General features: G+C 37.0%; 1 protein-coding gene across 4 annotated transcripts in view; it reads left to right on the forward strand.

Moving 5' to 3' along the window:
• Nucleotides 1-8,976, forward strand: part of RAD18 (RAD18 E3 ubiquitin protein ligase) — a 137,235-nt gene extending 128,259 nt beyond the window's left edge. Inside the window, exons 13-15 of one of the 4 annotated variants that reach the window (XR_013157798.1) lie at nucleotides 4,250-4,373; nucleotides 5,076-5,274; nucleotides 7,821-7,930. Coding sequence is in view for 1 of the 4 variants with exons in the window: in XM_077116677.1 (XP_076972792.1) it covers nucleotides 7,821-7,923 (103 nt within the window). In the remaining 3 variants the exon portion in view is untranslated. Of the gene's footprint in view, nucleotides 1-4,249; nucleotides 4,374-5,075; nucleotides 5,275-7,820 lie in introns of all 4 variants that reach the window. The other 3 variants (XR_013157799.1, XR_013157800.1, XM_077116677.1) reach the window with 3 other exon arrangements.
• The last annotated feature ends 5,684 nt before the right edge of the window (nucleotides 8,977-14,660 follow it).

Here is a 14,660-nt window from a genome sequence, read left to right on the forward strand (position 1 = left end):
CATAACCCCATGAAAAGACATTTGTATGCCATTAAGAGCTTGTCATATATTCTAATGGAGGAATATTAATTATTTAGTTGTCTTGTTTTTGTATCTTTTTTTTTCTTTTAGTGGTTAGGGAATCTTTTATTTCTTTTGTCTGTATCATTGAATTTCCAACAATATCGATTTTACAAGTTTGTTTCTATTTGATTATAGTAATTTTCAGAAGATAAGGGCAAAGGGAAAGAAACTAACATTTATTGACTGCCTACTAAATATTTTACAGTGATTTCACATAATTATATATTATAGCAATCCTGTGTGCAGCAATTATTGCCCTCCCCTCCCCCCACCCTTATGTAATGTAATATGGGGCTTTTATGTAGCCCTTTTTTTAAAAACACTCTTTAATTGTGAAATATATATACAAAAAAGCAGTAAATTTCAAAGTACATTTTAACAGTTAATTATAAAACAGATTTCAGAGTTTGGCATGGGTTACAGTTCCACAATTTTAAATTTTTCCTTCTAACTACCTTAAGACACTGGAGACTAAAATGAAATATTAATATAATTGTTCAGTAGTTAAATCCTAACTTCTCTATTATAACTCCTCCTTCTCCTTTGATCCTTCTCCCAATCTTTAGGGATATTTAGGTTATGCCCATTCTCACTTATTTCTTTTTTCATGTGGAAAAAGGGTGTCAACAATATCGTATAGGGAAATGGAATTAGTTGATGTTCTTGGAGAGACTGCCTTCTCTGGGTTTCAGGATTTATCTGGCCTAGGAACCATCTGAAGGTTTTAGTTTTCTGGAAAGTAAACTTAGTACATGCAACTTTTGTAGGATCTCAGATGGAGCCCTGGGTGTTCTTTAGGGTGAATAAGAATGATGTTGGGGTTTAGTCAACCTTGGCAATTAGCAATATCTAGCTGAAGCTTGCATAAGAGCAGCCTCCAGAATAGCCTCTTGACTCCATTTGAGTTCTCTTAGCCACTGATACCTTATTTGTTACATTTCTTTTTCCCCTTCTGGTCAGGAAAACATTGTTGATCCCATGGTACCAGGGCCATGCTGGTCCCTGGAAATCATGTCCCTCATTGCCAGAGCGACACACCCCTGGACTTCATGTCCCTGGTAGGGGGGATAAGAATAATTTCACTTGGAGAATTGGGTTTAGAGAGAGAAGCCACATGTGAGCAACAAAAGAGTTTCTCTGGAAGTAGCTCTTAGGCATACTTATAGGTAAGCCTAGCTTCTCCTCTACAGAAAAATAAATTTCATAACAGCAAGCCTCAAAATCAAGGGCTTGGCCTGTTGACTTGGCAGTCCCTAGTGTTTGAGAGAATCCACGGTTTCCCAGGTGGGAAAGTTTAATAGTTCTATATTTTTTCTCCTGTGCCCCAAGGAACTTTGTCAACACTTTTTAATTATCTGCCCAACTACTCTGGGATTTATCTGGGTATTAAATTAAGCTAAATAGAACTACTAGCTCTAGTTCCCATTCTGGGCTTTTGGTAGTTTTTTAATTAAGTTTAATACATATATTAAGTGGACACATCTTAGGTGTGCAGCTCAGTGAATTTTTACAACTGAATATACCTGGGTTTAGGGTTACTTTGGTGGCCCCTGTGAACCACACCTCCCAGTATTCATACCCTTGAGTCCCACATTAATTCTGGGCTTGGCCATGTTGTGATGTGAGAAGCTTATGAAAGCATCTGTGCCCTGGAGCTTGTCCTCTCAGAACACTCTCTCTTGCAATCCTCCCTCTTATGACTCAGCCGTCCTGCTATGAGAAGCCTGACCTAGGCACAGGGAGAAGCCAATTGGAGATGAAGGGACCCAGCCATCACCTATAACTGAGCTCCCAGCCAACAGTCAGTACCAACTAACCAACCATGTAAATGAGCCATTTGAAAATAGAGCCTCTAGACTATTTTAAAATATATTTATTTTTATTGATAAATCTTAGCAAACATTCTGTACATGGTGGACAGTCAGTGGCTCACAATATCATCCCATAGTTGTGTATTCATCATCATAATTATTTTTTAGAACATATGCAACACTCCAAAAAAAAATAAATAAAAAGAAAAAACCTCATACATACCATATCCTTTACCCCTTTCTCTCATTGACCACTAGTATTTCTGTCTACCTAATTTATTTTAACCTTTGTCCTAACCCCCCGCCTTGAGGGAATTTATTTTCTTGTTTGATCCATCCTTGCATTCCTGGTATAAACCCTACTTGATTGTGATGTACCATTCTTTTAATGTGTTGTTGAATTTGATTTGTTGAGAATTTTTGTATCTATGTTCATTAGGGAGATTGGCCTGTAGTTTTCCTTTCTTATAACACCTTTACCCAGTTTTGATATTAAAATGATACTAGCTTCATAAAATGACTTAGGTAGTTTTCTGTTATCCTCATTTTTTTAAAATTTAAATTTAAATTAAAAATAAAATTTATTTTTTATCCATATTTTGTACTCATCTGTCCATACCCTAAATAAAGGGAGCATCAGGCACAAGGTTCTTCACAATCACATAGTTATGTTGTAAAAAGCTATACATTTTACAACCATCTTCAAAAATCAAGGCTACTGGAACACAGGTCAGCAGTTTCAGGTACTTCCCTCTGCCACTCCAATATGCCATAAACTAAAAAGGGATATCTATATAATATGTAAGAATAACCTCTAGGATGACCTCTTGACTTTGTTTGAGATCTCTCAGCCACTGAAACTTTATTTTGTCTTGTTTCTCTCTTCCCCCTTTTGGTCAAGAAGGCTTTCTCAGTCTCTTGATGGCAGGTGTGGTCTCATCCTGGGATTTCTGTTCCTGTTGCCAGGGAGATTTATGCCCCTGGGAATCATGTCCTGTGTGGTGAAGGGGGGAGGGCAGTTAGTTCATTTGCTGTGTTGGCTTAGGAGAGAGGCCATATCTGAGCAACAAAAGAGGTTCTCTGGGGGTGACTCTTCAGCTTATTAATATTATTATTATCATTATTATTATTATTATTATCATTATTATTATTTGGATGCTGTAGAGGCTCCAAGACTACATGGACAGAGAAAGTCCAGACATCTCAGTTGAACATAGCCCATATCATAACCACTTAGCTAATCTCAGACTAAACTGGAGGAAAACCTACTACCTCTAGGACTAAGACAGGATGCATCTGATCAGCTGAGTAGTTCTTCAGCTGGTGTTGCTGGTGATCATTTATGTGGCTGCATCTAGCTGGCGGATCAGATATGGACTCTGTTCAACTGAGATGTCTGGACTTTCTCTGTCCATGTAGTCTTGGAGCCTCCTCTTAATGTGGCTTCTCTGTTGGTCTCTCTAGCATCTCCTTACATGCATATAACTGGACTCCCTACATGGAGACTTAGGACTCCTGTGCCATTTATCAGTTTATTGCCTCTCAGCTCCATAGTCGTTCTTTTTGCCTGCTCAGTGAATTTTGAACTGGACCCTTTAAAGAGTTTTCCTTTGCCAGCTCTCATGAGAGACATTGAAAGAGGAAAGGATTTTGCCTCTTGGTTCTGTTGTGCTCGCTCACCAGACTTCTGCAGCAGGCATGGCTTCCCCAGGGCCATATTTTATAGAACAAGCAGTTTATTTAGTACCAGGCTTCTCTGATGCTCAGCTCCCCTAGTACCCAGGTTCCTGCAGACAGTGGCCAGCACTTGTTGTTCTGTCTCTAACAGTTGTTCTCGGCCACAGTTGTGTCCTTTGCATAGAAAAATAATCATGATGTGGGTTATCCTGTTGGGATTCATGCATCTTTGGGGGTAAAGTGTTTTGGAGAACTGTAATGGAAGAACCACTGAGATGCTTGCCAAAAATTTCCATCCCAGTCCCCTGCATACAGTATAGACTTCTTCTGTTTTTCTACCACTGTAACTTTGTTTGTTGCCAGACATTATAAAGGTAAATCAAAGAATAAGGAAAACATAAGAGAAAAACATTGCTTAAAAATTTTGAAGGGTAATTAAAAATAAGGTAAGAGAAAGAAGAAATAAAATAAAAGCTAAATATAAGGGGGAATATTCCACTAAAATTTTTTTAAAAATCCAGAAGCCAAGTATAAATGGCAATAAATTATTAAGATAAGTTTGAAATGTAAAAGTTTTAGGGATTTTAATAACATGAATTAAGAGCTGAATAAATAAAAGTATAAAAAAGAAAAAGAAGAGTGATGTCTGTAAAATTGATGTAGTTAAAGATCTTTAAAACTTCTCTCCTCCATAAAAGCAACAAGAAAACTGGCAAAAAATAGTCAGAATCAACTTTTTCAGAACTTTGAAAATGAGCCAAAGACTTGCTACAATTTGGGGAGCATTTACTCAAGAAAAACAGCTGAATCTTGATGAGAACAGTAAGTTTTGTGGTGATTTAACCTGCCCTATTCCCATCCCCCCTTTTCCAGCTGTGGTGCTCTTGGTAGCCAACAGCTCACGATCTAGTCTGGCATCCAACAGAGGAGGCAGAATGGAATTGTGGCTTTAAAGCCCCATTCCCAGAGAACTGAAATGATTTGACCTGCTTGATGGTTTTTTGCAAGTCTTCACTTGCAAGGCTGTCTTTATTTCAAGCCTCACTCAGTGTGAAAAGCCTTTTCCATAACAGTGTTTGTTGAAAACAATTAGAGGCAATTGGTTAACTTTGCAGTTGTATGAGGTATTTGATAACAGTTGGGGCAAACAAATAAGCTAACCAAAAAGCTTAAAAAGAAAAGCTGGATAATGAGATTTCCCTGGGGCTTTGAAAAGCTCTGATACATTCCTGTGAATCTAAAAGCTCACTCTAATGCTTTGGGCTCTGTGCATGTTCTGGGCTGTACAAATGCTCAGACAAGACCTGAGAAAGCCCTGTGTTCTCATCTCTGGCTGACCTTGAGGCTCTGTACAAGCTAGAAGCAGAGGTTAAGGCAGAGTTGTCATTAAATGTTGCATGTGGTGGTTTGGTGATATGTACCCCAGAGAAAACATGTTCTTAAGTGTGGGTGTGAACTTTTTGATGAAGTTACTTCAGTTAGGGTATGGCCCAACTGATACATGATGAGTCTTAATCCTATTAGGGAAGGCCTTTTGGGAAGGGCCACAGAGAGAGAGAGAGAAAGAGAAAGCCACGGGGAGCAGCCAGAAGATGGAAGAGATGGGAGAAGCCAGGAGAGGCCACAATGTACATTGCCACGTGATGGAAAAACTGAGGACCAGGGATTGCTGGCGGCCAGTTCCAGAACACCTTGATTTTAAACTTCTCCTAGCCTCAAAGCTGTGAGCCACTAAATTCCCTTTGTTTAAGCCAACCCATTGCATGTGGTATTGGTTTTGGCAGCTAGGAAACTAAAACAATGTACTTTATTCTTTTAAGAATACTTTGAATAATAATAAAACATCCCTTTTCATAAAAATTTATGATAAATAAATATGAGCCTTCCTTATAAGGGAAAATACTGAGATCTGATGGCAATAAATTCTCTCAGCTTTTGTTTATCTAAAAAGTTTTATTTAGCTTTCATTTTTGAAATTTATTTTTCTAAGTATGTAGTTTTAGGTTGACATCTTTTTTTTTTCTCTTAGCACTTTAAAGATGTCACTCTGTCATCTTATGGCTTGTATGGCTTCTGAAGAAAAGCCTACTGCAATTCTTACCTTTATCCTTCTATGTAATATTTCTTTATCCTCTGCCTGCCTCGAAGGGTTTCTGTCTTTCATTTTCAGCAGTTTGAATGTATGTTTAGGTGTTGTTTGTTTGTTATTGGTTTGTTTTTGGTATTTAACCTGCTTGGAGTTATCTAACCTTCTTGAATCTTGACTTGATGTCTTTAATTACTTTTAGGAAATCCATAGCTCTATCTCTTCACATATTTTATTTTGCAGTTTTTTTCTCTCCATTCATTATGGGACTCTAATTATACATGTTACACACATTTGTTATTAATTACATGTATTAATTACACACAGCTCTTGGCTACTTCCCCCCACTCCTTTTTCTCTTTGTGTTTCAATTTGGATGATTTTTATTGACGTATCTTCAAAGACACAGAGTTCTTTCTTGACTTTGTATATTCTGCTCATGAGCCTCTCAAAGCAATTTTTCATCTCTGATAGCATTTTTTCTAGCATTTCACTTGGCTCTTTCTTATAATTCCATATCTGCTGAAATTCCACATCTATTACATGTTTATCTACCTTTTCTGCTTTAAAATATTATTAATCATAGTTATTTTAAAGTCCCAATCTGATTGTCTCAATATCTCGGTCTCTATCAGTTAGTTGCTTTATCCCTTGACAAAGGGGTTTTTCCTTGTTTCTTTGTATACTATATATTTTGATTGAATGCTAGACAAATTGTAAAGGACCACAGGTAAACAGTATTTTATATGTTTGTAAGGAGTAAAGTAAATACTATTTATGCATGGAAATGGGCACAATTTTTTGTCAAACTATTAGTGTGAGGAGTTGTGCTAGTCAGTTCAGGAGGTGACCTAAACCGGAGTTTTCTTATTTACTAACATCTCCTTCAGTGCATAAGAGGAGTCAGGTTCCTCTAGCAATTGTCTACTTTTCCCTTGTGCTTAGTGAGAGGTCTGGATTGCTGGAGAATTTTTTCTCATTGATTTTTGCTTCCTATTTACCTTTCAGGCATCCCACAGAAGGATATCTTCTCTCCATGTTCTTACCTCTCCCTCAGGGATTTACTGCTGTTTCTTATTACTTGGTGCTAGGCTCATGGTGGGAGGCAGACAGGGGTTTTCTTTTATTTTCATCCAGCTGCAGGCCCTGTGCCTACGCTTTCTCAGATCTCCTACCCCTTTTGCCTGTGGTAGTCGAACTGCCTTGACCAAACAACCATTACTTGGTATCAGTATAATGACATCAGACCAGGATGATTTCCTGCACCTCCTCAAAGGTAGAGGTTTCTATTTCTAACTTTTCCCAACAAAAATGAGTCTTTACCAGGGTTACTGTGAGTGATTTCCTAATCCTCTCTTCTTGACTGATTGGATCTCTGCTTCTCCCCCAGAGCAATGGATCTTTGTCTGAGCCTTGTGGGTAAGCAGGTTTGCTACCCTTCCCTCAGCAACTTAAGATTTTTGTTTCATAGGAGGGAAGGGTCTTGAAAAGCAGAAAAGGCTTTCTGCTTGATCTCTGCACCTCCAGTAACCTTTATACCTGTGCCACCAAAACAGGGTCCTGCTCTGGTCAGTCTTTCTCATGAGCACCTTCTGGAGACTCAGGAAAAGACCTTTCAATTGAGTGCAGATTCTCCTTATGTAAGGAGCCTTTAGTACTCTCCCATATTGAAGAATTTAGCTGATTTTTTTTTACCTGTTTGTATGCCCTCCATCTCTTTCTCCCATGTACTCTTCCAAAGTAAGAGAATTTGTGTGTCCTAGCTCTCCTTAGAGACTCATCTTCCTTTGCAATTTTGTTTTCTTGGTTACCTGACAACCTTAGTTCTCTGACGGGCTCAAGAAAAGTTATAATTTTGTTAAACTATCTGGCTTTTTGTTGTTGGGATAGGAGAAATGATCCTCACCCTCCCCCCTGCCTGCAACCAGCACCCCCTCCCCCCATTCAGAAGAACCGGGTCCAAGTGCTGGCTCTATTACTATCTGTGATCTTTGCTAATTTACTGTTTTCTGATTTATAAAGTGGGCATGATAATAATAGTAGCAATAATAAGATATTTGTCTGTAGAGGACTGTTTTGAAGTTTAAATGAAATAGGCATGCAAAAGCACTTGTAAACTAGAAACTGCTATAGAATAATGATCATTACTTTCTAGGACACATTTTCTCTTCTTCTCTTTTCAGAAGCGATCTTCAAGACACAGAGATAAGCCTAAGACAGACACGTCGGCCAAGAACAGCTGAAAATGCCGAGACTGAGCCAAGAAATAAGCGTTATAGAAATTAGTTTGGGCTTTTGCTGAGTTTTCAAATGTAGAAATTAGAATATGGCGCTGTATGTTGCCATATGTATTTCATATTTATAAATGCCCAAGGGGAGATATTAGATTCTAAATCTCTAAATATGCATCCCTTGCTGCCTTCCCAGAAAAAAAAGTTATTAAATAGCATTACTCCTTTACCCAGTCATTTATCTCCTACCTCTAAACATCCGGTTCTGAACATATTCACATCCACATGCTGACCACTTTTTCAGAGTGGACCGATTGTTGGGCAAAGGGGTTTTGTTTGCTTTGCTTTTAAATTTCAGAATGTCCTTAAGACATTCTGAAAGAGAATGTCTCTTTCTCTTCCCTGGGAAAAATCAACTTCAGAAAAGGATTGGTTTCAACCTATCTGTCACATGTAACTGTTTAAGAGTTAAGATCTCTTAACTTTTCAAGAGCCTCTTTATTTTTGGAAAGGTAGAATGTCATAATTCAGACTCTTGGTATATGTTAGCTACACAAGCATGCCTATTACAATAGTTACATGATTGTCATTGCCCCAGTTTAATGTAATAGTTTGCTACAATAGGGTCTTACACATTATTTGGAATAGGATAATATTATAATTTAAAGAAGTCACAAACAGCAACTTTGAAACATTGAGCATATTCTGAAATGGTACCTAAAAACGATTACTAATAGTATTTTTTTCATGTCAATAAATTGAATCTTTAATGTTTTCTTTTGTCAATAAATCTTTAAGGTTTGAATACGAACTATTAAACAAAAAGTATGCAATAAATGGATTTTTAAATGAATAGACTATGTCAATTTAAAATAATGTCCTCGAAATAGCATCCTCCCAATAGTTGAATACAAGCCACAATCATTGGAAGAGGTTGATCAGAAATTGTTATCTGTGTGTGAAATGGCCACCAGTTCTGTTCCTTCCTGAATTCCTAAAGTCTCTCTTTTGCATTTCAGAGCCATCTCCCCGACCCAAACCCAAACCCAAACACCTCAGCTTTCAAATAACACAACAGCAGATGATGACAATATCAGGAGAGCAAATTTCTAAATATACCGGGGATAACATTTGTGACTCCTGCTTTCCAAAGAATGTCTTCATTAATCTTGGGATGCTTTGAGATTTTTAAATAATATGTGGAGTTTCCTTATGGCTAAGAGTTCAGTGTTTTCACACTTACATGCCCATTTGTTTTCTTTGTGAGTTTCTTGAGCTTCAGGTAGTTATATAAGAATTTGTCATAGTTATTTCATCTGCCAAAAATCATGAGAATTAAGGAAACTAAAAGCGTCACCACTCACTGAATCTATCAAAGGATCTGATGTGATGCTCACTTACTGGTTAAACAGTATCAAAAAGGGTTTGACATTTGTGTGATATTTGCGTCACTGAATTGCCAGAAATTATGCTAAAATGAAACTGCTTGTTTCACTAAAAATTGCACAGTCTGTTAAAAATTAAACTGGAAGTAATCATGGTTTTAATTGCAGCAAAAGCTATTTGCAAGGGAGAAGAGAGATACAAGATAGGAAACCAGGCAAGTGACTTCATTCAGTAACTATTTGATTATCTACTGAGCAATGTGTCAGACGCTTTGCTGAAGATAGGGAATAAAAGGTGACTAAAGGTCATCTAAAACAGTGGTTCTGGGGAGGACGTGATTTTGCCACCTCCTTCTCCCTAGTGGGAGGGGAGAGTGGGGACATTGAGCAATGGAGGTAGATATTTTGGGCTGTGTCAGCTGGGGAGGAGAGAGCACTACTGATGTCAATGGGTAGAAGTCAGAGATGCCGCTAAACATGCTACAATGTACAGGACAGTGCCCACAACAGAATTATCTGGACTAAAACGTCAGTAGTGCTGAAATTGAGAAACCCTGATCTAAAGGAACTCATATCTACCTGGAAAATAAGGCTTAAAGGACATTTATTAAACATTTACTGTGTGCTAAATTCCATTAGCACTTAACATACATTTAATGTATCCAGACATTGGCAGAAAGGTATTTCTATTTGCATTTGAGATTAAGGAATTCAAGTAAGTGTTATAAATAGGACTGAAACTCGTAAGTTTCTGATTCTAAAATTCACTTTTTAGTGAAATCTGATCCTCAACAAATTTACAATTTTTCACTGGCTATTAATTCTTTTTACCTCCTCCTAACTCACCTCAAAGATATAACTACCCCCACCAGTTATATTGGCTCCCAGTGGCAGTAATTCTTACAGTTAAGGTGGGTGAGCTACCACGTGTAATTTAGAAAAGACCATCCAGATGGTTCTGACATGTCAGGTACCTTTTCATCTTTTAATCCCATCTCTCTTCTTTTTACTTCTCATTGAGAATCAGTGATCTAAGGAAAGAAATAATTCATATACCTAAGGTAATGTGAGTAATATAGGGCAATATGCCTTTAAAGACTCATATGGTAAAGATCCAGACGTCGAAATCAAATACCAAAATAGTGGGAGAAAGATTTTTGGAGGATTTTTTTCCATGTGGCCCTTGGACCTATAAAATGAGACTTAAACAACTATAGAGATTACTACACTAATATGGTTACTGTGGTCGAACACTCCACGTTTGACTCGGAGTTGCCTTAGAAACAGGAAAAAGCAGAAACAATGAATTACAAAAATCTTAGCATCTGATAAAAGAAAATGGCAATTCAAATGAGACAAACTTGTTCTTATATGTAAATTTTTTAAGTTATAAAACTAATTAATCTTGAACATTAGAGGGGGAAGTCATCATGTTCATTAATTTCATTCCCAATTTGATCATCTTTCTTTAGTTGTGATCTCTATGCTCAGATATAACCATCTTGAGGCTATAAACTGGTTCCTGTAGCGTTCACACCTTTATGTTACTGGCTTTCTATTCCCCTCCTACTTAATAGGGAGCATTTTTCTGGGTCTCCCCAGGGTTCAGACCACCTAGAATACAGAGACAAGTCTGTGCCTGAATATGTGGCTGTGCTCCTGACAGACTCCTGGGCGTTTGCCGTCCTCTTCAGTGCTCTGTTGCCTGCACCTTCTTGCTCCTGCTGGAGATTCTGCTTTGCCTCGGAGGCCAAAGGTGCAAGCCTTTAAGGTGTTGCAGCATCCCTCCTTCTTGTTGACTCTTGAAATGATGAGAGTATCCTTTCCCAGTTTGACGTGGGACTGTTGCCTGGACTCAGAGTCCCTCAAAAAATTTTTTGCTTCCTCTCTTTTCCCTTCTCCCTCTTTTACCTTTTCCCACTTCCCTTTACCCTCCCTTTCTTACCTTCTCTCTCTCTCGGCTATTATGATTGGATGTCTAGTAGTGCATGAAACAAAGACAGACTCTGTACCAATAGATATTGTAGACTAGAAGGGGAGATGGACACTAATGAAGTAACAACACAAATTAGAATTGTGATAGGCACAGTGAAAGGTACATGACCCTATGAAAGCATGTAATAGGGGGATTTTATTTTTGCCTATAAACTTTCTAAATGGCGTGAAAATCAGTTCAAGGTGGTAATATTAATCACCGTGTTACCTCCTTGCCCTTTGTGTCCTTCATCCCCAGGAACTTGTGCATATATCTTCTGATCTCTTTGGTCCAAAACAAAATATGTTTTAAGAATACTCGTGCAAGTCTACTCATGCAAATAGGTGTCTGTGTGTCTGCTGACTCCAGAACATTCTGGGCAAGTCAGAATTTCATATCACTTATACAGAACCACCTCCTTACATAATATACACACATACGTAATTTCATCATTTTATCACAAAACACTTTCACAGTAAATTATCAATCCTTCAGCTTTTAAATGACTGCGTAACAGCCCATTTGGACCATGTGCCACAGTTTGCACAAACATTCCCTATTCGTGGACATTTAGGTTACTTAAAATTTTTCCAGTTATAAGGAAATTTGAAGTGGGCATCTTGGTGCATAGAGATTTTTCCACAATTTATATTATATCTTTAGGTTAGATTCTCAAAAATGGAAATGTTGGAGCATTAGCTCTTAATAAAATACATGACTAGCAAGTTTTCAAAATAGGGGCAGAAGATACAAAGTTCTAAAGAAAATGTGTTCTTTGGATTTTAAAATAATGAACATTAAGAACATTTTGGAGCTTTTCAGTGGAAATTTCACAGCAGGTTCAAAAGCTTTCATATGGCTACTCTGTTAATTATTAAAGCTGAAGGTCCGTAATCTAAGGATACTGAGAAAAGACAGTTCTATCTTTTGGTGTTCTTGCTTGATAGTATTTGTATTGGGATCTCTGTGGGGAATGACTAGAAAGCCCTTTTGTAGTATTTCACACTAAGGCTTTAGATAGCAGCTGGATACATTTTCTAGCAAGATTCTAAAACTGTTAGTAGTCTAATCCTAACCAAAGAGGATTCTGGCTGCTTTGGATGCCAGATGAATAGGTGGCAAAGTTGATCTGTTATAAATATCTACTTGAAAGGGGGCCAGCTGGGCCCAGGAATACCAGCAGGCAGGGGACTTTTCTGTTCTTCATATTACAGATTTGAAACTACACCCAATTGAAAATGCAGAATTCCACAGGACATTGTTTATTTCCATTTGGACCACATAAGAACTGCAACACAATCTTAAGAATTCTGTAATTTCTTTTGTGTAACATTGAGCAGACCTGACTTTTCCGTGCCCAACAGAGAGTTTTAACTGCAAAATGCACTTTTAAGTAACCTTAAAGTTATTGTTGAATGAAGCCATTTAATATTAACTATTTGAATTTTGAAGAATATCTGCTGAAAATATTTTTATTTTGATAACATTAATATTAAATGTCTGAATCCCATGACATCTACAAAGAGCAATTTTACTGCACATTTTCAATATATGGTATTAAGTTATTTAAGCAGGTTAAAACCTTAGGTTTTTAAGGAAGGGGATGGGGCTAAGATAGAACCTGCGATAATATAACTTAAGGCTAAAACCTGATCTTCAAGAGGTTATTCTTATCCACTTTGTCACAGTTCTATAGAAATGCAGGCTTTATAGAGACATATTTTGCCTTTATTCCAGGGTTTTGCAGTTCAGGCCATTGCTGATTTCTATCTTAGAGTGAGAAATGAATAAATGTTTCTAAAAGTCATACCCTGTTCAAGGCTGTTTTTTTCCCGTGCAAAGTAAAACAATATATTAGTAATGAATTGTGGGATAATTGTGTTTAAATCCACTTGTTTCTCACAGAAGATACTAGATTGTGAGACCCAGATCTCACACTGTTGTGTTTTGATGGGCAAGCAGTGTTTACCTAAGGATATTCCTTAGTAAGAATGAAATATGGTTGAAAGGGGACGTTCAGGGCTGTGTACATCATTAGAAGGAGAGCTCAAAGATGAAACATGGGAACAGAGAACTGCATTGTAGACAACAAGGGTGGTTAATAGTACAAATGTCAGAATGTTCTTTCATGAACGAGGACAAATGAATGTCACAAGGTGCTAATAATAGGGTGGTATATGGGGAAAAATATACCTAATTTAAAAAATATATACCTAATGCACTATAGTTAACAGTAATATTACAACATTCTTCTGTCAATTATAACAGAGGTACCAGACCAATGCTAAGTGTCGGTAATAGGGAGGGAGAAAAGGTATGGGGTTTTTCTTTTTGGAGCAATGAAAGTGTTCTAAAATTGATTGTGGTGATTAAAACAACTCTGATTATACATTAATTGTACAAGTTGGAAGGGCTGTTTGGTGTGTGAATAAAAGGTTTTTTTTTTTCTTAAAAAAGAACAAAATAGAACCCAGATGAAAAGAGTGTGATACAAAAGGCAGTTGTGGTCCCACACATCTATGGCCAGTTGATTTTCAACAAGGGTACCAAGTCCATTCAATGAGGAAAGAATAATCTCTTCAATAAATTGTACTGGGAAAACTGGATTTCCACAAGGAAAAGAATGAAATTGGACTGCTACTTTATACCATATACAAAAGTTAACTCAAAATGGATCAATGACCTAAACCATAAAACTATATAAGAGATCAAAGGTGATGGTGGAGTTATACAGAGAAGGTAAGGTTTAATAAATGAGTATGAGTGCTAAATCGTTATATTGATATTTTTTTCAGTCTCCAGTACCTTAGAGCAGCTAGAAGTAAAAAGCTAAAATAGTGGAATTGTAACCCATACCAAACTCTGAAATCTATTCTACAACAAATTGTGATGTGCTTTGAAATTTATTGCTCTTTTGTATATATTATTTTTCACAAAAAAAAAGAGAGGGAGGAGTATAACAGAGAAGATAGGATTTAACAAATGAGTATGACTGCTGAATCATTATATTGGTATTTCTTTTGGTCTCCAGTGTCTTTGAGCAACTAGAAGGAAAAACGAAAATGTAATGGAACTGTAACCCATACCAAACTTTAAAATATGTTCTATAACTACTTGTTAAAATATACTTGGAAATTTATTGGGTTTTTTTGTATATATGTTATATTTCACAATTAAAAAGAAATATTAAAAAAACTCTATAGAAGAAAATATAGGGGAAAACCTTCATGATCTTGGACTTGGAAGTGGAGTCTTTGATATAAAACCAAAAGCATGAACAACGACAAAAAATGAATTAAACTTCATCAAAATTAAAGATTTTTGTGCATCAAAGGAAATTATCAATAAAGTGAAAAAACCTACAAAATGGGAGAAAATTGCAAATCAAGGACATTTGGTAGTCTGCTAAAGATTTAGTGTCTAGACTATATA

Source organism: Tamandua tetradactyla, chromosome 9 (assembly GCF_023851605.1).
Source record: "Tamandua tetradactyla isolate mTamTet1 chromosome 9, mTamTet1.pri, whole genome shotgun sequence".
Lineage (NCBI taxonomy): Eukaryota > Metazoa > Chordata > Mammalia > Pilosa > Myrmecophagidae > Tamandua > Tamandua tetradactyla.